The sequence below is a fragment of the Panthera uncia genome, chromosome B1 (assembly GCF_023721935.1).
Source record: "Panthera uncia isolate 11264 chromosome B1, Puncia_PCG_1.0, whole genome shotgun sequence".
Classification (NCBI taxonomy): Eukaryota; Metazoa; Chordata; class Mammalia; order Carnivora; family Felidae; genus Panthera; species Panthera uncia.
In genome coordinates this window covers 44,122,809-44,145,270 of record NC_064811.1, presented here as the reverse complement: position 1 = coordinate 44,145,270, position 22,462 = coordinate 44,122,809, and the positions used below count along the sequence as shown (strand labels likewise).

Sequence of the window (22,462 nt, the reverse complement as noted above, 5' to 3'; positions counted from 1 at the left end):
AATAAAAACAGCAGTAAAGGAAATAAAATAGACATAAACATATAAGAACGGGGAGATACAGCAATAACATTTGGCCAGCTGAAAAGGAAACGGAGTGGTAACTAACTTAGTAAAATAGGAAAATTTTATCCTAAACTGGAAGCAGGGAAAAATGAAAAGCAATGTGACCAACATTAAAAAACCCATGCAAAGGCTGTAGAATTAGTGGCACCAGATACCCCTGAAGGGAGAAGGGGAGGAGAAAAAAAACCCCCCCCCCCCCCCCCCCGCCGGAAAAAAAGACTGGCTGAAAGTCGAGAAGCAGTTAGGCCATTAGTTCCCTTGCCCCATTCAATGTACGTGAGCAATTGCCCCTTCAGCACCATAGTGCAATCTTTACTTTTTTTTTTTTTTTTTTTAATTTTTTTTTAACGTTTATTTATTTTTGGGACAGAGAGAGACAGAGCACGAACAGGGGAGGGGCAGAGAGAGAGGGAGACACAGAATCCGAAACAGGCTCCAGGCTCTGAGCCATCAGCCCAGAGCCCGACGCGGGGCTCGAACTCACAGACTGCGAGATCGTGACCTGAGCTGAAGTTGGACACTTAACCGACTGAGCCACCCAGGCGCCCCCAATCTTTACTTTTTTTGAAGGTAAAACAGACTTTGGTCCAGACTTCTGTGGACTGGAGGGCACCAGGTACAATTGAGGCAAGAAATGCTACAGTGAAAACAGGGGATTTAGTTTATATACATGTTAAAATCATCAAATTCCAGAATGCTGGCAGCAAGGTTTATTCCTCCAGGTAGAGGAGACTGAGAATAGAAAGATTCTTTGGGTAATTCTGGTCACACATGAGAAAAGATGAAGTGACACTGATGTGAGGGGTTATTCAAAGACAACCCTTCCAGATCACCCCACAGTGGAACCCACTTTTGACAAGTGCCATCCACTTGCACAGACCTTCCCACTGGTCTTTTCTAACGCTGCACTCTACAGCCAAGGATTACCAGACACCAGATAGGTGAGAAAAGGAACTAATGTGAAAGAAACTATAATAATTTCAGAGAGATAAAAAAATGTTATTGCAAAGATTAAAAAAAAAAGGATGGGGGAGGGGGAAGACCAGAGAACAAAAAACAGCTCTAAGAAATTAAAAATTCCGTATCTAGAAAGAAAAACTCAATAGAAGGGCTGGAATATAAAGTTAAGGGAATATTCCAGAAAGTACAGCAATAAGAGACAGAAAAACTAGAAATCAGAATGGTTCAAATTTGAGTAATAAATCCAAAAATGAGAAAATAGGGAAAATGGAGGGGGAAGGAAATTATTAGTTAATTGAAGAAAATTTCCCAGACTAAAGAATCAGCATTCCAGATTTTCTTTCTTAATGTTTATTTTTGAGAGAGAGAGACAGAGACATAGTGTGAGCTGGGGAAGGGGCAGAGAGAGGGAGACACAGAATCTGAAGCAGGCTCCAGGCTCTGAGCCATCAGCATAGAGCCTGACGCCAGGCTCGAACTCACAAGCTGTGAGATCGTGAGCGAGCCAAAGTCGGACGCTTAACTGCCTGAGCCACCCAGGTGCCCCTCAGCATTTCAGATTAAAAGAGCCCACTGAAAGCCCAAGATGAAAATACTCAAGACACACCTTTGCAAAACTTAAGAAACCAAATTCATAAACAACTTAGAATCGGAATGGTGGAAAGGTGCCAGAGTTCTCAATAACTCTATATAAGACAATGGAGTAATGTTTTCAAAATTCTGAAGGAAAATAATTTTCAACCCCAGATTCCATTACTAAATTGTGGAGTATGAGGCTATGCTAAAACATATGTTATAGATATGAGGTGTCAAAAAAGTTTACCAACTGTACTCCTTCCTCAGGGAGTTAACTAAGAATGCTCTCTGACAAATTAGGAGTAAACAGAGAAAGGGGAAGACACATGACCTAGGAAACAGAAGATCTAAGACTAGAGAAAGGCAAAATGCATGTCCAGGTAAAGAGAGATCCTAAGACCATAGCAGGTGGCACAAAAACAGACACACAGACCAATGGTATAGAATAGAAACCCCAGAACTAGACCCACAAACGTATGGCCAACTAATCTTTGACAAAGCAGGAAAGAATATCCAATGGAAAAAAGACAGTCTCTTTAACAAATGGTGCTGGGAGAACTGGACAGCAACATGCAGAAGGTTGAAACTAGACCACTTTCTCACACCATTCACAAAAATAAACTCAAAATGGATAAAGGACCTGAATGTGAGACAGGAGACCATCAAAACCCTAGAGGAGAAAGCAGGAAAAGACCTCTCTGACCTCAGCCGTAGCAATTTCTTACTTGACACATCCCCAAAGGCAAGGGAATTAAAAGCAAAAATGAACTACTGGGACCTTATGAAGAGAAAAAGCTTCTGCACAGCAAAGGAAACAACCAACAAAACTAAAAGGCAACCAACAGAATGGGAAAAAATATTTGCAAATGACATATCGGACAAAGGGCTAATATCCAAAATCTATAAAGAGCTAACCAAACTCCACACCCGAAAAACAAATAATCCAATGAAGAAATGGGCAGAAAACATGAATAGACACTTCTCTAAAGAAGACATCCAGATGGCCAACAGGCACGTGAAAAGATGCTCAACGTCGCTCCTCATCAGGGAAATACAAATCAATACCACACTCAGATATCACCTCACGCCAGTCAGAGTGGCCAAAATGAACAAATCAGGAGACTATAGATGCTGGCGAGGATGTGGAGAAACGGGAACCCTCTTGCACTGTTGGTGGGAATGCAAACTGGTGCAGCCACTCTGGAAAACAGTGTGGAGGTTCCTCAGAAAATTAAAAATAGACCTACCCTATGACCCAGCAATAGCACTGCTAGGAATTTACCCAAGGGATACAGGAGTACTGATGCATAGGGGCACTTGTACCCCAATGTTTATAGCAGCACTCTCAACAATAGCCAAATTATGGAAAGAGCCTAAATGTCCATCAACTGATGAATGGATAAAGAAATTGTGAAATAAAAAACATTGAAAAAAAAAAAATTTAGGGGCGCCTGGGTGGCGCAGTCGGTTAAGCGTCCGACTTCAGCCAGGTCACGATCTCGCGGTCCGTGAGTTCGAGCCCCGCGTCGGGCTCTGGGCTGATGGCTCGGAGCCTGGAGCCTGTTTCGGATTCTGTGTCTCCCTCTCTCTCTGCCCCTCCCCCGTTCATGCTCTGTCTCTCTCTGTCCCAAAAATAAATAAAAAACATTGAAAAAAAAAAGAAATTGTGGTTTATATACACAATGGAGTACTACGTGGCAATGAGAAAGAATGAAATATGGCCCTTTGTAGCAACGTGGATGGAACTGGAGAGTGTTATGCTAAGTGAAATAAGCCATACAGAGAAAGACAGATACCACATGGTTTCACTCTTATGTGGATCCTGAGAAACTTCACAGAAACCCATGGGGGAGGGGAAGGAAAAAAAAAAAAAGAGGTTAGAGTGGGAGAGCCAAAGCATAAGAGACTCTTAAAAACTGAGAACAAACTGAGGGTTGATGGGGGGTGGGAGGGAGGGGAGGGTGGGTGATGAGTATTGAGGAGGGCACATTTTGGGATGGGCACTAGGTGTTGTATGGAAACCAATTCGACAATAAACTTCATATATTGGAAAAAAAAAAAAAGACAATAGCAGGACAAGTAGGCCTAGAGAGAAGCCAGTCCATACTGGAACAGGTTGGAGGGCTCAAGCACTTAACATATTTAACATACCAAGAGCAGATTTACACAACTCTGAAAAAGTTTGGGGCTTAAGTAACAAGCAAATCAACTCTTACTGAAACAATACTGACTCCTAGGACTTGCAGATCAGATCATTATCTTGGACTACGATAAAACTACCACAATATATTACTCATGAGATTCTGCTCAGACAATTGATAAACTTCCTTATATGTTATTTATTCTGGCCCCTAATTTATAGAAATAAAATTTCATTTCCTCTACAGAAGTAACAATCACATTTACCTTAAAAAACTCCATACCACGAATGATGTATTCTTGGGGGGAAAAAAAACAAATCTGAACATAATCTAACTATAGATCTCACCACCAGTTTATAGAAAATACAGGGGATGGAAAAGCATGTTAAACATCCAGAAATGTAATTAGCCAAATCCAAAATGTTAAATATTCTATAGAATAAATGAAAGGAAAAAAAGAAGGAGAATTAAAAGACTTTAAGAGAGAGATCAACTAAATGCACTGTAAGGACCGTGTTAGATCCAGATTTGAACAAATCAACTGTAAAAACAAATGAGATGATCAGAAAAGCTTGAACACTAACTGAAAATTAGAGGATTTTAAGAAATTATCACTAATTTTTCTTATTATGAATATGGTATCATGATTATGATTTAAAAACTAAAGTTCTTATTGCTTAGAGAAGCATACTTAAGTATAAAATGCTGTTATCTAAGATCTGCTTGAAAATAATCCAGCAGGGAAGGGCTACATGTGTAACAAGATGTTAAATGATGAAGCTGAGTAATAGGTATATGAGATTTCATTATGTTATTCTACTATTTTGTGTGTTCCAAATTTTTTAACAGTTTTAAAGATTCAATGCATCTTACCACTGGGTAGTCGAAGAGAAGACCACACATCCTGAGCTCCCCAGTCTGGAGTGAGTGGAGGACAGTTGATCACTGGGTATGCAGTGTTACCAGACATCACTGGTCCTAAACCATTGCTTCTGCCTGCCACTGCCACAAATACAGTAGGAATGCCATCCCCTAGGGAAATTACACACATGTAATTGAAAGGAGGTTTTAAGATAGGTGAAAACAAAATGTCTATGTGCCTTAACTCCTTCAGTTCCTTTATTAGCAGTCTCCACAAAAAGCAAAATAAGACACTATTATTACATATACATTCAAAATATATATTTCACTCTGCTACCTATTCTATCTCAAGTAACAAAACAGGGAGAGCGGTTTGGCCATCTTTGAGATATATAGTATAAAGGGAGTACTAGAGTGTGTGAGGGAATAGCTCAAAGGCCCCTTCTACTATGGCTGCTTAGGCTCACTGGAACAAAGAGTGACATTACGCCAACTAGGGTCTATCCTGGTATCCTTCAACCAACACGGTATAGGAAGACCTCATTAACAGAGACTAGAGGTTCAGGGGCACATGAGTAAAGGCAGACAGATTCAGTAATATAGTACCCAAATATTTAAGTCTCTTCAATATACTTTCTAACATATCCCTTCAACATTTCATTCTCTGATAAATTTATAAGTTATTCCTTTGTTTCTTAACACAGATTCCTAACCTGAAATCTAAAAATTTTATGTATTTACATTTTTCTGGATAAAGAGTTCAGGCTTTCATTAGCTTAACAAACAGGTCTAGAAACTATCCCAGTCCCCCGGCCCCCAAAACTTAATAACTATGCTCCTATAACAACTACCTTGAGAAAGAATACTCAAATCAACATTTTTCCCAGTTTAGAAACATTTGGTCAGGTGTATGAGACTCCATTATTTTAGATCAATACTATCACATCAAGCCATTTCTTTTACATACTAAATTCTAAAATTATTCCTTGGGGCACCTGGGTGGCTCAGTCGGTTAAGTATCCGACTCCTGGTTTTAGCTCACGATTCGTGAGATTGAGCCTTGTGTCGGGCTCCACGCTGACTGTGCAGAATCTGCTTGGGATTCTCTCTCTCCCCCTCTCTTTGCCCCTCCCCTGCCCACTCTGTCTCTCTCAAAAATAAATAAATAAACTTAAAAAAATAAAAAAAAATAACAAAAATTAAAAAATTAAAATTCTTCCTTAATTTTATGTTTAACTGCCTCCTAGGAAAGGCTGTCCATTAAAAATACTTGAGAGGCTCTGCTACTTCAACTTCAGTCCTCCCAAAATTGATATGGGGCCTATTTTCTGTTGGAGCATATCAGAAACAATACTTGAGGGGCTTCTTATTAGTTAAAGACCTAACTTTTATTTTCCTTCCATATTGCATTTTCTTTTTTCGAGGAGGGGGCTCTACTCCTTCATTTACTTATTTTTAACATTTAAAAAATAACTGAACGTTGTTGGCACACAGTGTTGCATTAGTTTTAGGTGTGCCCATGTTGCATTTTCAAATCTTTCTCCTTGAGCCATTCTTTTCTAAGTGTCTTCTTTGGAAGTGCATATCATGAAAGCCTAGACTACCATATTTTTCTTCTTGGATACATGGCATAGCTCTTCTTCAGCATTATTAGTCTAAGCATAAAATTTTTAGCAAAATCAGGAGAACTTCCTGAAATGCTCTAGTTGTATGACATTTACCTTCATACTCTGCTTTAATTCTCAGAGTTTCATCTGGTCCTTTATGGGCAGATGTTACCCGAAGTTCACATGGAATGCCAAATTTTCCACAAGCTGCCTTGATTTTTTCACAGTGACTCAGATCCGAAGTTGAGCCCATTAATACTACAACTCTGCACTGACTTTCTGATTTCAGAAGCAACTAGAAAAGAAAAACACGGACATGCAAAATAAAGATGGCAAAAATGGATAAATATAGAGATGAATACCATGAGAATAGTCAGTTTACAGAGCTATAGTAAAATTACAACTGGACGGAATATTTTCTTTCCTAATAGACCGAATTCAAGACAGAGACAAACAGGACAAAATGATAGAGGATTTCTTTTCCAAAATAACCTCTATATATAAAGAAAAGTGGTCTTCATACTTAAGACCTAAAGAATAACATTTAAAAAAAATTTTTTTAATGTTTATTTTTGACAGAGAGATGGATAGAGTGGGAGTAGGGGAGGGTCAGAGAGAGAGGGAGACACAAAATATGAAGCAGGTTCCAGGCTCTGGGCTGTCAGCACAGAGCCCAACGTGGGGCTCAAACTCACAAACTGCGAGATCATTCCTGAGCTGAAGTGGGCTGCTCAACCAACTGAGCCACCCAGGCGCCCCTAAAGAGTAACATTTTTAATGAGATAAATTACATCTACTATTATAATACAAAGCAAGGATAAATACTGAACCCTTCTAATTAATACTCAGGAAGCTGTAATATAAAATATTTCATCCTGGGGTGCCTGGGTAGCTCAGTCAGTTAAGCATCCAACTTCAGCTCATGTCATGATCTCTTGGTTCATGGGTTTGAGCCCTGTGTCAGGCTCTGTGCTGACAGCTCAGTGCCTGCTGTGGATTCTCCATCTGTCTCTCCCTCTCTCTGCCCCTTGCTCACTTGCTCTAAGATAAATAAACATTAAAAATATAATAAAATACTTCATCCTAAGATTTTTCATATATTCAGTTTAATGGAGATTTTAAGGCATAATCAGCCAATCTAGTTTCTAGACCTGTTTGTTAAGCTAATAATTTATAATCTATAAAAAAGATATAAATCTTTTTTCAGTTGGTTGCTTAGAACTCAAAATGCATGTTTCCATGGACATGATGTACTTAAAAGTAGCTATGGCTGTTGGATAACCACAAATCACAATTTCCATGTAATTATAATAATAACACCATAAATCTTAAAGTGACATTTTAATGTCAGATTGAGTTCTAATTCTGAAGTCTGCTTATGGAACCCATGCTAACGGGTTCCACTGAGGAGCAGTGGAGAGGGGTGGGTGGGAAATATAAGAGGCAGGGAGGAGACAAGGATTCTAGTATTCCCCAACAGAATTTGGGAGTGTACTGGCCAGTTTTACAGCAAGGGGTTTTAGTACGTCAATGAGAAGAGTCTGGTGTACATTTCTTAAAGGTGCTCCTTGTTTTAAAACCACTGGAGAAAAGAAAGTAACTACAGCTTCTCACTTTTATTTTCCTTTTTGAAGCAAGATTTTCTTAAAGAAAAACACAGTACAGTATAACTTTACTATAAAAGTTTTACCTCTACTCTTTCTGCAACCCACTCAAAATTTTTCTTTACCATCTGGAGTCCTTCAGGAGTTACTTCTTTGAGGTCACGATATGACTAGAAAATAGGGTAGACAGTTTAGAATACAAATATTCTATTAGTAATATTTTTACTAACTAAAATTATTTGATTTTTGAGTTTTGGGTAGATTACGAAGAGCCTGAACAACAAGGAATGTATCTGAAAATGTATGGGTCTATAAATTCATTTCTTGAATTAAACTAGAGAAAGTTTAGATAGTGAAGTATACTTGTATTTTCATTTTATTTCATTAAGTGCTTTGTACACTAGCAACTTTAGTTAACTGCCCTGATAATTCTTATGTATGAAGTATAGACAGCATCTGCCCTAATTTTGTTTTTTGTAAGACAGAGCAGAAATGTAACCTGGTAAGATCCAGAACGCTTGGGACAGAGTTCCAGATCTGCCACTTATAATTATGACAACATCTATCATCATCTCAGTACCTTAGTTTTCAATTAGCCAAACAAGAATATACTTGCCCTGTGTGACAGTCATAATAAATGAGAAATCTGCTTTGTAAATGTAAACTGTTTCTATTATAATTTTTTTTTCAGGGTACAAGAAATTTAAGACTTATTTATCCTTAAACGTAAATAGCAGTTAACTCAGGCTCTTAACACAGGGAGTAATAATTGCCTTTTCTTTCCTTCCATTTTCCTGTTCACCTCTATCTCAGCCTGATCTTGCAAAGGATAAAAAACCCCTGAAGCATTACCTGTTTGTCTTTCTGTTGGCTTCGATCTCCTGATGGCCAGAGTCTCCAGGAATCATTATCAATAACATCAGCAAGAACAATTTCTTTGGTGGTTACATCAACACCAAATTCAATCTAGAAAGAGCATATCACCAAAGAAAAGTTTTCAAACCTCTACAGCTAAAGGCATTTCTCAGTTACAATCTTTACTCTCAAACCTCCATTTTATTTGTACCTTCATGTCAACCAGTGTACAATTCTGGGGCAACCAAGATTTCTCCAGTATTTCAAAAATAGCCTGTGTAGCATGACTCATGATATCCACTTCAGTTTGGCCTATAACAAGTCCAGCAAAGCAAAATCTTGCAGCAATTAGCTGTTCTTCAGACCACTGTGGATCATTATTGGCATCATCCTGAAAACAGAGTAAAGGAATACAATTAAATATGAAAATTTTAACCTTTTGAGATAAACTGAAGTCTTTTTTTCCTTGACCAAGAATTCCTCAGAATTATTTTTCTCTAAATACTTAACTTTTGGTTAAAATAACCCTTTAATTCACAATAATTATCTTTTTTTTTTTTTTAAAGTTTATTTTGAGACCGAGCACAAGTTGGGGAGAGGTAGAGAGAAAGAATTCTATGCAGGCTCTATGCCATCGGTACACAGCCCCACACAGGCCTGATCTCTCGTGGCCTGATCACGACCTGAGCTGAAACCAAGAGTCCGATGCTTAACCGACTGAGCCACCCAGGCACTGCAACAATTATTTTTGATTTCTCTATTTTTATTTTTTGTAAAAAAAAAAAAGTCTCAAAGTTATTTTTTTTTTAATGTTTATTGGGGTGCCTGGGTAGTTCAGTCTGGTAAGCGTCTGACTTTGGCTCAAGTCATAATCTCACAGTTCATGAGCTCAAGCCACGCATAGGGCTCTGTGCTGACAGCTCAGCACCTGGAGCCTGCTTCAGATTCTGGGTCTCCTTCTGTCTCTGCCCCTCCACTGCTTGTACTCACTGACTCACCCACTCTTTCTCTCTCTCAAAAAGTGAATAAACATTATGTTATTTATTCATTATTCAATTTTTGAGACAGAGTGAGAGAGCGAGTGTGAGCAAGGAGAGGGGCAGAGAGGGAGGGAGATAGAGGATCTGAGCGGGCTCTATACTAACAGAAGAGAGCCTGATGCAGAGCCTGAACTCACGAACCATGAGATCATGACCCAAGTGGAAGTTGGACGCTTAACCGAATGAGCCACCGTGGGGCCCCAATTTGTCTATTTTTAATAGCTTCTTTGAAATTCAAGATATTCAGTGAGTAACTTACTCTAGGTCATAAAATATTTGAAAAAAATATTGCTCTTTTAATTTAAACAAAAGATTGTGGCTTTTATTTCCTTTATCTGAGTCAACAGAGACAGTAAGGTCAAAAAATATTTTAGTCCACCAAATCTTTCTAGAATGCAGTTTTCATAATCTCCTGACCTCTCTTTTTAAAGATTTTATTTTAAGTAATCTCTACACCCAACATAGGGCTTGAACTCACGATCCTGAGACCAAGAGCTGCCTGCTCTATCAGATGAATCAGGCAGGTACTGCTCCTAACCTCATTTTTGATAAGAATTTATAGAAGACTACAAGTCTTTAGGGTTATTATTTGATAATTCAAGAGACTTAATATAAAGACATTAGTTAAAAAAAAAAGATTTTCATTTTATTCTAAGTAGTGTCCCAATTTCACATGAAATTTTTCTTTAAAAATTTTTTTTAAATTTTATTTATTTATTTTGGGGAGAGAGAGACAGAGCCCAAGCAAGGGAGGGGCAGAGAAGGAGACACAGAATCTGAAGCAGGCTCCAGGCTCTGAGCTGTCAGCACAGAGCCTCATGCTGGGCTCGAACCCACAAACCGTGAGATCATGACCTGAGCTGAAGTCAGATGCTTAACTGACTGAGCCACCCAGGGGCCCCTGACATGAAATTTTTCTTTTATGAATTTTTGATTTGTATTATAACCATAATATAAACATTTTAAGGTACGCAGTTCACTGATTATACTTGATCTGGGCCAAAAGGCTGAGAGGCGATTTTCGTTGACTGTTTAAAAATGTTACACTGACATTACTTCTGACGTTGGAACTATGCTTAACAGCATAAACAAAGATGGAAAGAGAAAAGCAGTCAATAAAGAAAACAAATACAAATTTATAACCACTGATTGCTACATTTTTATTATGTTTTCGCTTGTAAGAGACATTGGTAATAGCTCTTTCTGTATTTTAATATAAAAAGATCCCTTGTATTAGCCTTTACTTCAAACTCTTCAAAAAATTTTAAGTTTCTGAATTGTTAACTTTTCTTCCTAGTAACTGCTAGTTTTAATTTATTCATTTTGGTAGTGATCTTGAACCAAAGTTAAGATTAAGTACAGTTTCAGAAATGTTTTCTTTTAAAAATCTGAATTATCATTGATAACAAAAATGTACATTATTGACATATATTTCTGTAATGACAGCTGCAATATCAAAAGTTTTAATAATGTTTAAACCTTTTGATTTTGAAATTTTAAGTTTGTTGCTATGTTATAGTAAAGCACAGAAATATAAAATAATTACCTTGAAAAACATCTCCACTTTAGGTGGGTAAAACTTATATCCTTCCTTGACACCAGGATTTCTTTTGAGAAAAGAACCTGTTGCTATTCTTCTGCAAACCCATTCAATTGGAATCATTTCACACTTAGGTGCAATGAAAGCTGTCTCCCCACATTTTCTGGTGAAAGCAGTTTTGATACCTATATATTGATAAGAAGTTTTTTTAAAAAGCATTAAAACTGTGTTTAAAAAGGTACATCTGAGGCATAATAAAACTGTTAACACACAACAAAATGAAACAAAAACTATCTAGCCAAATGCGTTATCCTTAAATGTAATTTAAAAAAAATTTTTTAATGTTTATTTATTTTTGAGAGAGAGAGCGAGAGAGAGAGACAGAGTGCAAAAAGGGAAGGGCACAGAGAGGGAGACACAGAATCCGAGGCAGGCTCCAAGCTCTAAGCCATCACCACAGAGCCTGGCACAGGGCCTGAACCCATGAACCATGAGATCATGACCCAAGCAGAAGTTGGACGTGCAACTGAGCCACCTAGGCACCCCCCTTTATATGTCTTTTTTTTTTTTAAGTGGAAGTAGGAAAACAAAATTATTAACATGGCTTTCTTAATGCTTATCAAAATATTTAGCAATATTTCATTTTAATGTTGCATGGCAAAGCATATAGTGGATCAGAAGATCTGGGTCTCAGAGTCTTTACCATTCACTCATTCAGACATTCAAGAAATACTGAGTAACTCCTCTGCTACTGCTTACCTAACTTTGCACTAGGCATATAACTTATCTAAGTAGTACTAATTGTCTTTAAATCAGATTTGGTTATAAGATTCTCATATTTGATAGACCAGTATTATATGGGCCTTATAAAATATCAAACTACAGGGCGCCTGGGTGGCTCAGTCTGTTAAACATCCGACTTCGTCTCAGGTCTGATTTCCTGGTTCGCAAGTTTGAGCCCCACCTCGGGCCCTGTGCCGACAGCTCAGAGCCTGGAGCCTGCTTCAGATTCTGTGTCTCCCTCTCTCTCTGCCCCTCCCCTGCTCCACTCTCTTTCTCTCTCTCAAAAATAATAAAAATTAAAAAAGAATTTAAAAAAAAAATCAATCTACTTATCACAAGCAGATATAGCCCTACATTCTGGATAGCCCTTTTCTCTTAAAATTTGAAGGAAATAATCCCTGAAAAAAATCTCCAATAGGTAGCAGCAGGAACTGCAGCCAATGTGGCCAGGAGGAAAGAAAACATTTGTTCTTCCTTTCCCTTCTCTTTTACTCAAATGTTAGTGGAAAACTAAGATAAAGAGCTAACTTGTGATGGGAGCTATTTTATTTGGGGGTCTTGGAAAATAACCTAATACTAGTTACAATTTTTATGAATCATATGATCGATCAACTCCACTTTTAGGTATTCCAGGTACTAACACTGGCAGCCTGAAGATGAGCATTATTATGTTAACCTATACAGGTTTCCAGGAAATGTTTTACTCATGTTAATGCTACAGTATTACTTTGTGCTACCACGTAATAACACTTCTAGAAAAGGCAGTATTGAAAAGAATTGAAAGCAGGGACTCAAATTGATACTTGTACACCAAAGTTCACAATAGCCAATCATCAACAAATTAATAAATAACCAAAATGTACAATATACATATAATGAATTATCGTTCAGTCATTTTAAAAAGAAATAAAACTCTGATACATGCTACAACATGAATAAACCTTGAAAACATTATGCTAAGTGAAATAAAAGTATTGTGGGGCGCCTGGGTGGCGCAGTCGGTTAAGCGTCCGACTTCAGCCAGGTCACGATCTCGCGGTCCGTGAGTTCGAGCCCCGCATCAGGCTCTGGGCTGATGGCTCGGAGCCTGGAGCCTGTTTCCGATTCTTTGTCTCCCTCTCTCTCTGCCCCTCCCCTGTTCATGCTCTGTCTCTCTCTGTCCCAAAAATAAAAAGAAAAAAAAAAAAAAGTTGAAAAAAAAAAGAAAAAAAAAAAAAGAAATAAAAGTATTGTATAATTCCGCCTACATGAGGTACCTAAAAAACGCAAATTCATAATCAGAAAGTAGAATAGAGATTACCAGGAGCTGGGAAGGGAGAATGGAGAGTTTTGTTTAATGGGTCATAGTTTCCATCTAAGATGGTAAAAAAGTTCTGAAAACGGGAAACTGTAAACGTACTTAATGTTACAGAATTTACATTTTTAAATAGTTAAAATGAGGGGTGTCTGGCTGGCTTAGTCAGTAGAGCATGTAACTCTTGATCTCAGGGTTGTCAGTTCAAGCCCCATGTTGGCTGTAGAGATTACTTAAAAATAAAATCTTAAGAATGGTTAAAATGATAAATTTTATTGTGTGTCTTTTACCACAATTTTTTAAAAATATTTTTTAAATATTTATTTTTGAGAGACAGAAAGAGACAGAGTGCAAGCAGGGGAGGGGCAGAGAGAGAGGTAGACACAGTATCTGAAGCAGGCTCCAAGCTGTCAGCAGGAAGCCGATCCGGGGCTTGAACTCACAAACCACAAGATCATGACCTGAGCCAAAGTCTGAGGCTTAACCAACTGAGCCACCCAGCCGCCCCTTAATTTTTTAATTAAGCTCTATGCCCAACATGAGGCTTACACTCATGACCCTCAGATCAAGAGTACATGTTCTACTAACTGAGCCAGCCACTCCACCACAATTTAATTTTAAAAAGTAGCAAGACCTGCTTTAGGTCAGGCATCATAAATCCATTTTCATTTGTTTAATCCTCATAATACCTGAGAAGGTAGATAATAGAGGCAAACATTCAACAAAATAGATAAGGATAGAAGCATAGTAATCATGTTAGCTAGTACTAGATAAAGTAGGGTTTCCAATCAACACTTTCAACTCTGTGTGGCTACCCAATTAACCACTATGCTATACTGCCTCTCCTAGAAGTGTTATTACATCACAGCACAAGGGAATACTATAGCATTAACATGAATTGAAACAGCTGCTGGAAACCTGCATGGGTTTAACATAATAATGTTCATCTTCAGACTGTAATGTTAGTACCTCCAATCCCAATCTAATCCTCTAAAATCAATTTTTTCTCATCAGAAAAAAATAAAAAAAATTTGATCACATATATATCTATATACATAACATATGTATATCCATACATGAAAGGAATCAACATTTATGGAAGTCTTGCACTGTGCCAAGTGTTCTATGTGTTATCTCATTTAACCATACATAAAATTTTTCAGGTAGGTGCTATTATGTTTATAAAAATTTTCAGGTAGGTATCATTGCATTTTACAGTGAAAGAAACAGAAGCTCAAAGAAGTTAAGTAATTTGACAAGCTAGGTCATGGTGCTAATCAGTAATGGTGCCTGGAACAGTTTCAAAACCTGTACTGTTTTCTCTGTATTCCCTCTGTGCTTGACCAGTACAATTTGATTGTAACAGAATTGTAGTATGCTACATGAATAGGAACTCTGGGAAAGAATAACAGTGTAATGGTCATTTTAACCTTTAAAGAATGATTGGGCTCATGCTCATGGATAGGCAGATGATTTAAGTCAATCCTTAACTTGAGGCAGTAACTACATGCCTAGCTTCAAGAATTTTTCCTTTTTAGATCTGTTAATCATTAGTCATATTTGCGTCTACCAAGCTTGAAAGACCAGTGTCCACATCTATCCTTTAAACATAAATCGTTACTTTCTTCAGAGGAAAACCCTTCCTCACATTTAAGAGAACTGAAAGAACAGAATCAATTTACGGCAAGACTCTTACACAGAAAAAAAATTTTTTCAAAAAAAAAAAAAATTCAGTTTAGATGATGATTGCTCTAATACACATCATCTTAGCAAATTTCATGACTGCATGCAATGAGAAAAAGAACTCCTACCATGTAGCAAATGTCACTTCATACTCTGAATTACTATGTCTGACAACTAATCAGTCCACATTATCTCTGGGGCCAACCATGTATTAAGGCTGTCCAGCTTCTTGTCTGTGGTTTAGCAACTGCAGGACTCATACCCATGACTACTAACACACCTAAACATAATTATGGTAGGTTTCTGTGGGAGAACCGAGACTTAAAAGATTAAGTTTTGATTTTTAAGTATTGAGACCAAACCCACACATTTTATAACTCAGGTGTAGTATGTAGAATATTATTTCCATGGAGAAATATTACTTGTATCTATTTGTACAGTATTTTATAGCTCGCTTATGATTGACAATGAGAAAACTAGAATCTTGATTTACTAATTGTCATTTGGTACCCTTCCCACTCTAATTTCTAGAAAAACCTTAATTAGAACATAACCTTGCTTATAAAGAAAGTAATTAAAACAATTTTTAATGTGTTTATTTATTATTTTTAAATTTTTTTAATGTCTGTTTATTTTTGAGAGCGCGCACATGCGCAAGCAGGGGAGGGACAGAGAGCAAGGGAGACACGGAATCCAAAGCAGGTTCCTGGCTCTGAGCTGTCAGCACAGAGCCCATTGTGAGGCTTGAACTCACGAACCGTGAGTTCATGACCTGAGCCCAAGTCAGATGCTTACCTGACTGAGCCACCCAGGCACTCCTAATGTATGTATTTTTGAGAGAGACAAAGCATGAGCAGGGGAGGGGCAGAGAGAGAGGGAGACACAGAATCTGAAGCAGGCTCCAGGCTCTGAGCAATCAGCACAGAACCTGATGTGGGACTCAAACTCACAGACCACGAGATCATAACCTGAGCTGAAGTCGGATGCTTGCTTAACCGACTGAGCCACCCAAGTGCCCCTGAAAGCAATTTTAAATAGACCACTAGGGGTCAACTAAACATACCATTTATTTAACTGTCAGTGAGTAAAAATTAGATAAAACAACAGAATTCCTAATCTATCCTCTAAAACAAATCTAAGAATTTTTTAAAACTAAAGTTTTCCTTAATTTCACAGTATATAAAACCTGAAAAATATCTTTCAACATTTCCTGTGAACCAAGTAAGTTTTAGTTAAGTATGCCAAACACAGTGATTTAAATGTAATTGTTGGAGTACTTCATTTAGGGTAACAAACTTTCCCTTTAAAAATGCAAGGCTTTCAAAGTCAAAATTGGGAAAATCCTGGACAAAGAGAGACAACGTGGTCACCTTAACTTATTTTTTGTTAAGCCCCAGAAAGCACACTGAATACTCCCTTCCTGAATAAGCAAATAAAAACTTGGGCCTGTACTTACCTTGTTATTTGAGAGCATTTATATATATGTAAATATATATACATGCAATTCTGTAGCTATGTATAATTACTATGGATACGTAGGTGCTATATTTTTTTTTAATGTTTATTTATTTATTTTGAGAGAGGTGGAGGGAGAGAGAATCCCAAACAGGCTCTGCACTGACAGCAGCAAGCCCGAAGTGGGGCCCTAACTCACACTGAGCCACCCAGGACCCCTGATTTTAGAATTTTTATTTTAAGCCTTCCTTGACTGGTGGTTTCTCAGTGACTGAGCAGGTTTTTATACAGAGCATCAAACTAATTTTAGGCTCCTTTTGTAGTACAGATTAAGTGATCCATTTTTAACCTCCCAAGTTATCTCATTCTCCTATACATATTAACGTTTTAAAAAGTTGCTTAATACTATAAATTGTTAGCAATAAAAAAATTAGCTGCTGGGGTCCCTGCATGGCTTAGTTGGTTAAGCGTCTGACTCTTGATTTCAAATCTGCTTTGGATCCTCTGTCCCCCTCTCTCTGTCCCTCTTCTGCTTGCATGCTCTCTCAAAAACAAACAAACATTAAAAAAAAAATCCTAAAATCGTATTACTTAGGAAATCTGAGTGGTCCTTTGAGTTTATAATAACACACTCACTTTCAATGAATAGAAGGATTTATGGTATGGAGACAAATTACGTTGTCAATTAAGTTAGTTCCACGCTAACTTAAAAACATTCAACAGAAAATGATGAAAGAGGCAAAACTATTCAAGAACCCATTCCGTACAGACAGAACTGATTTAACTTGAATTACCTTGTTATTTTGTGGAAGGTAGGTATATCTATCTTGACTAAAAACAAAGTTATTAAATTCCTTTGGATTTAGAAAGATTAAGAGAAATTATAAACATGCTATGATAAGAGAAGAGGATTCAGTAGGCAGAGAGGGACAGATTAGGGCCTGAAGTCCCTTGGCAGGGAAAAACACCTGTTTTCGAACAATGCTGGGAGTGTCTGACCACAGCAAGTCCCCTCAGGCATAAGGTTCCTCTTAAGAATGCAACATACTCCACCTACTCCCCTTCAGGTTTCCCCTCCAGATTTTGACAAAAGACCTAAGTAAGGCCATAGACCACTCCTCATACAATGGAAAGAGTCAATCAGATATGGACAACCCAGAACCTAGAACTAGCAAGCCAATAAGACTATAGTCTGAGAAAGAACAAGGGGGAAGGCAAGGGGGAGGGCTGACCAGATCTTTATAAAAAAAAAAAAAACAAAAAACAAAGGACCCTAGCTTAGAGTCCTCAAGCATTCACTTTCAAATGTTCCTTCTCAGTAATGAGAGCTTTCCTACTATTCTTACTTTCTTATACTCTAATAAACTTCTGCCCACTGCTCATTTTGTGTCCACCTCTTCATTCTTTGAAGCAGGGAGACAACGAATACTGGGTATTGTGGTAAAAAATCCTGCAATACCTTAAAGATATTGAGGGTTCGGTTCCAGACCACAATAAAGCAATTATTACAATAAAACAAATCAAAATGAATTTTTTGGTTTCCCATGCATATACAAGTTATATTTTATACTATACTGTGGTCTATTAAGTATGCAATATCACCATGTCTAAAAAAATGTACATACCTTAGTTAAAAAATACTTTATTGTTGGGGCGCCTGGGTGGCTTAGTCAGTTGAGTATCCAACCCTAGATTTCAGCTTAGGTCATGATCTCACAGTTTGAGTTTGGGCCCCGCATCTACACTGTTAGTGCAGAGCCTGCTTGGGATTCTCTCTCTGAAAATAAGTAAAATGCTTACTGGAAGCTCTAAGAAATGAAAGGGCAACTGGGAAGTAAAAGGAGACAAAACTATTAAATTATAAAGTTAGAACTAGGGTAGTAAAAAACTAAGCTTTTATTTTATAGGTAAGGAACTGGAGGGTTCAAAGATTGAGTGATCCCAGGCAATGAGGCCTTTTACACTTGAGGGAAAGAGCTCAAAATTTTTTTAAAGTTCATTTATTTAAGTAATCTCCACACCCAACGTGGGACTTGAACTCATGACCCTGAGATCAAGAGTCATACATTTTTCTGTCTGAGCCAGCCAGGAGCCCCAGAAGAGCTCAAATCTTTTATTAACAGAGGTTTCCTACACTACAGACAAATCAGCTGTTAACTGAATCCCTGCAGAAAAGCCCATTATCTTAATTCCCCTTTCTTTACTCCAAGTGCCCTCCATAGAAAGTTCTGATCTTAATTTCATCCTTTTGAATAGATGTCTCTATAGAAAATAGGCTTCTTTCAGTTTTAGAGTAGGAGGTAACCTTGGAGATCTTTGATCTAGTTTAAATTCCTCACTTGGGACAGGGTGAGAAGGTGTGGCAATCTTCAAATGCTTTTCAGGGCTTTCAAGTGGAAAAGGGATTTGAAATTCTGTCTTATCTCCAAGGGGCAGAGCAAAGAGTAAATGCCCAGAATTGCAGGTACCAAATTTCAACTCTCCAATTACAACTACCTAACATCAGAATAGGCCTCCTTCATAGAGAAGTCTCTCCTAGGAAGATGTCCTAGGAGAGAAAAGTTACATAAAATATATGTGTGCCAGAGAAAGACCACAGCAAACTGTTAAGATTCCTTAACTAAATGGCATTACTAATTCCAAGTTCAGTAAAGTGTTATAGTGAAATTTAAGAGTTCCTGGTTTGATTTAACTTAAAGCTTAGCTTGTGAGACATCCCCAAAAACATGCTGTTAACCCAAATAATGTCAACTCCCGATGAAAGAGATCAGAGTGTGCCCTGTGTGTATGTGCACACTCAAAAGGAAGGAGATTGTGCAGGGAGGCACCTACCTGTTTTCCTATAACAACTGAAAAATATACCTGGTACTCAACAAGCTGTTAATCCAAATAATGTCATTTCCCCCATGAAAAGGACCAGTATGTGTGTGTGAGAGAGAATATGAAAGTGGAGGCTATTGGGAGAGCCACTTACCTGCTTCTTGTAATAACTGAAAAATACAACTGGTAGTTTTATTTGAGATTGCAGCTTTTCCTTCCAGGTGATTCTTTCTGGCTGCATTTCCTGCTGTAATCTGGTCCTTGGACTGAAGGAGGACTTTTCCTGGACTATCTAGCAATTCATAGACTTCTTTTGTTTTACCCTCATAGAGTTTTTTACCAATATTCAGCACTGTGGAAATAAAACGGAAGCATCAGATTTCAGGGAAAAATTTCCTAATTGAAGACTGAATTATCTAGAATGATGAATCAGGGAACATACAAAGTGGGTAATAATTTTAATAAAAATTCATTCATCTGCATAGAACCTTATACCCTACAAAGTATTTTCACAGGCATCATATTTGATTCACACAATTTTGTGAAAAATTAGAACTATGTAAATAATTACAATTGACCCTTGAGCAATGTGGGGTTTAGGGTTGAAAATCTGCATATAACTTTTACTCTCCCAAATCTTAACTAATATTTTACTGCTGATCAGAAGATCAACGTTATCTGTTAAGAGGTAATGTTAAATGCTTGGGTAACATGTGTTTTGTCCGTTATGTGTATCTTATACCATATTCTTATAATCAAACTAGAGAAAATAAAAAAATTTTTTTTTAAGTTTTTTATTTATTTTGAGAGAGACAGAGCACAAGCAGGGGAGGGGCAGACAGAGAGGGGGAGAGAGAATCCCAAGCAGGCTACAGCCTCAGAGCTTTCTGTAGCAGGCAAAATGGCAAAGTTCAGCCAGAAGGGTTTCTTGATGTTTAGTTAATGTGCAAGGAGAGGCACCCCCCCCCCCACCGAAGTTAGCCCATTTCCAAGAGCCTCTATTTTTTTTTAAGTTCACAAGCATGTGCACGAACATGGGAGAGGCAGAGAGACAGGGGTAGAGAGAATCCTAAGCAGGTTCCACACTGACAGCATACAGCCTGATGCTGGGCTTGATCTCACAAACTGTGAGATCATGACCTGAGCCGAAATTAAGAGTTGTACACTTAACTGATTGAACCACCCAGGTGGTTATTTCTTAATCTTTCTTCCCTATCCCCCACTGTTAATCCTTTCTCCACACTAAGATGTAGGAAATTGTGAGGAAGTGAGTACAAGAGACTCTAATTTTGATGCAGGTCACAGACCTAAAAAAAGTAGACTCTGGTCATTAGAAAGAATGATTTAGATGAAGATCAGAGGTAACAGAAGTTTAAGGACTTAAAATTTCCAAGGGAAGAAATCACCCTCACATTCCCAGAACAAGGACTCATTCTTGGTATTGGCATTTTTTAGTGTCTGTGCGCCAGGTACACTAGGGATATACCAGTAAACAAGAGAGAGTTCTTGTTCTCATGAGACCTGAGCCTGAGGGAAGCTGAAATTAAACAGGACATCATAACAAGTATGATGTGAGAAACAGACTATAGGATAACAGGTTCACAGCAGGCCCGCCTAACCTAGTCTAGACATCAGAGAAGAAAGGCTGGAACAAAGTGAGGATTAGGTTGCGATCAGAGGAAGGATAAACACTTAGCCAGAAGAGGAAAAGGGGTAGGTAGTGACAGTGACCATGGGGTAAAACAGTACATGGCAGAACTTCAATATGGTTGGAACACTGTGTGTGCATGCACTGCTATAGGGTAGGGGAAGGAGGGCAGCAGCTGAGAGTAAAAAAGAATGGCAGGAGATAAGACAAGGAAGAATTGGGCAGGGGTAAGATCACCAGCTAGCAGAGGTAACCATTGAACCAGTTACAATTCAGTTTAATAGTTGCCACTGCAGGGTACCTAATCTAGAGGATGAATCCCCACCCTATCATAATGTCCTGACTCACTGACAAGGTTTAAAAGGCTCCTCAAGATAGAGCCTCAGCTTAGTGCTCCAACTTCACATTTCTTGATTCCCTTCCCAGAACTCTAACTTCCATGAATGAATTTCTATATCCCACTCACAGGCTTTTGACATGTTCTCTCTTGGCCCAGTTTCCTTCCCTTGCATTTCACTATTCATTCTTTAGGCCTCATACATCATGTTGATAATGTGTAGATTTTATCCTAAGAACAACCATGTGGCTTTTAAACACTTCAGCAAAATGACAGATTCCTATATTAGAAAGATTATGGCTGCTGCGTGGAAAATGAAATGAGGAAGGGGTGGATGGAAGAAAACTAAAGATTGAAAGACCAGTTAGGATGCTCTTGCAGCAATACAGCCCAAGAAATGTCCTGGTCTAAGGAAAAAGCAGTGGTTGAAAGGCTCAAGATATTTAAAAGGTAAAAGTTTTAAGAACCACTCATTCAACATAGGGATAAAAGAGGGGGAAAGTCAAGGATGTTTCCTAGGTTAGCTACAAGGCAAAAGAAAGTTTTTAACTACTGCACATCCACAATTCAGTTGAATCCATATTTATTACCTAGTTGTTAAACAGGGTAGGAATTTCAATTAATGGATAGAAAAAACATACTCATAGGAGACATATATTACAAGTGCCAAAACGCCTACTAAGAACTAGCAGATGAATTCAGAAAAGACTGATGACTGAAAATAATTTGTGGCACTGAAATTTAAGAGTCTTGAAATGTATAGAACTTCCACAGAGAGGAGATAAAAAGTCTAGGGCTGTTCCCCTACTGGAGTAAGGGAGCCACTAGCCACATTTGGTCATGAAATATGAAACACGGCTACTCCAAATTGAGATGTGAGTTAAGTTTAAAATACACAATGGATTTCAAGATGGGAAAAAAAAAGGATGCAAAATATCAGACATTTACAAATATTGATTACATGCGGAAACGATATAGTTTTGGATATACTGGGCTACATATATTTACAATTCATTTCACCTGTTTCATTTTACTTCCTAAAACGTGACTACTAGAAACCATAGTTACATAGAGTTTTACATATTTCTATTGGCACTGTTCTCCTAGACACCGCATAAATTAACACAGATGAGTGAACTTGGTGAATTAACCTAACTGGAATATAGGTATAGGATTCACAAGACAGAGAAATCAA

The 22,462-nt window shown here is 37.9% G+C and overlaps 1 protein-coding gene across 2 annotated transcripts in view; it reads right to left on the bottom strand.

The window, feature by feature from the left end:
- Window positions 1-22,462, bottom strand: part of PAICS (phosphoribosylaminoimidazole carboxylase and phosphoribosylaminoimidazolesuccinocarboxamide synthase) — a 52,375-nt gene that overhangs the window by 4,768 nt on the left and 25,145 nt on the right. For both annotated transcript variants that reach the window (XM_049630518.1, XM_049630517.1), the window contains 7 exons: window positions 19,437-19,634; window positions 11,254-11,432; window positions 8,879-9,058; window positions 8,665-8,778; window positions 7,899-7,982; window positions 6,323-6,503; window positions 4,614-4,772 (listed from right to left, as the gene is read on the bottom strand). In XM_049630518.1, coding sequence (XP_049486475.1) covers window positions 4,614-4,772; window positions 6,323-6,503; window positions 7,899-7,982; window positions 8,665-8,778; window positions 8,879-9,058; window positions 11,254-11,432; window positions 19,437-19,634 — 1,095 coding nt within the window. The remainder of the gene's footprint in view (window positions 1-4,613; window positions 4,773-6,322; window positions 6,504-7,898; window positions 7,983-8,664; window positions 8,779-8,878; window positions 9,059-11,253; window positions 11,433-19,436; window positions 19,635-22,462) is intronic.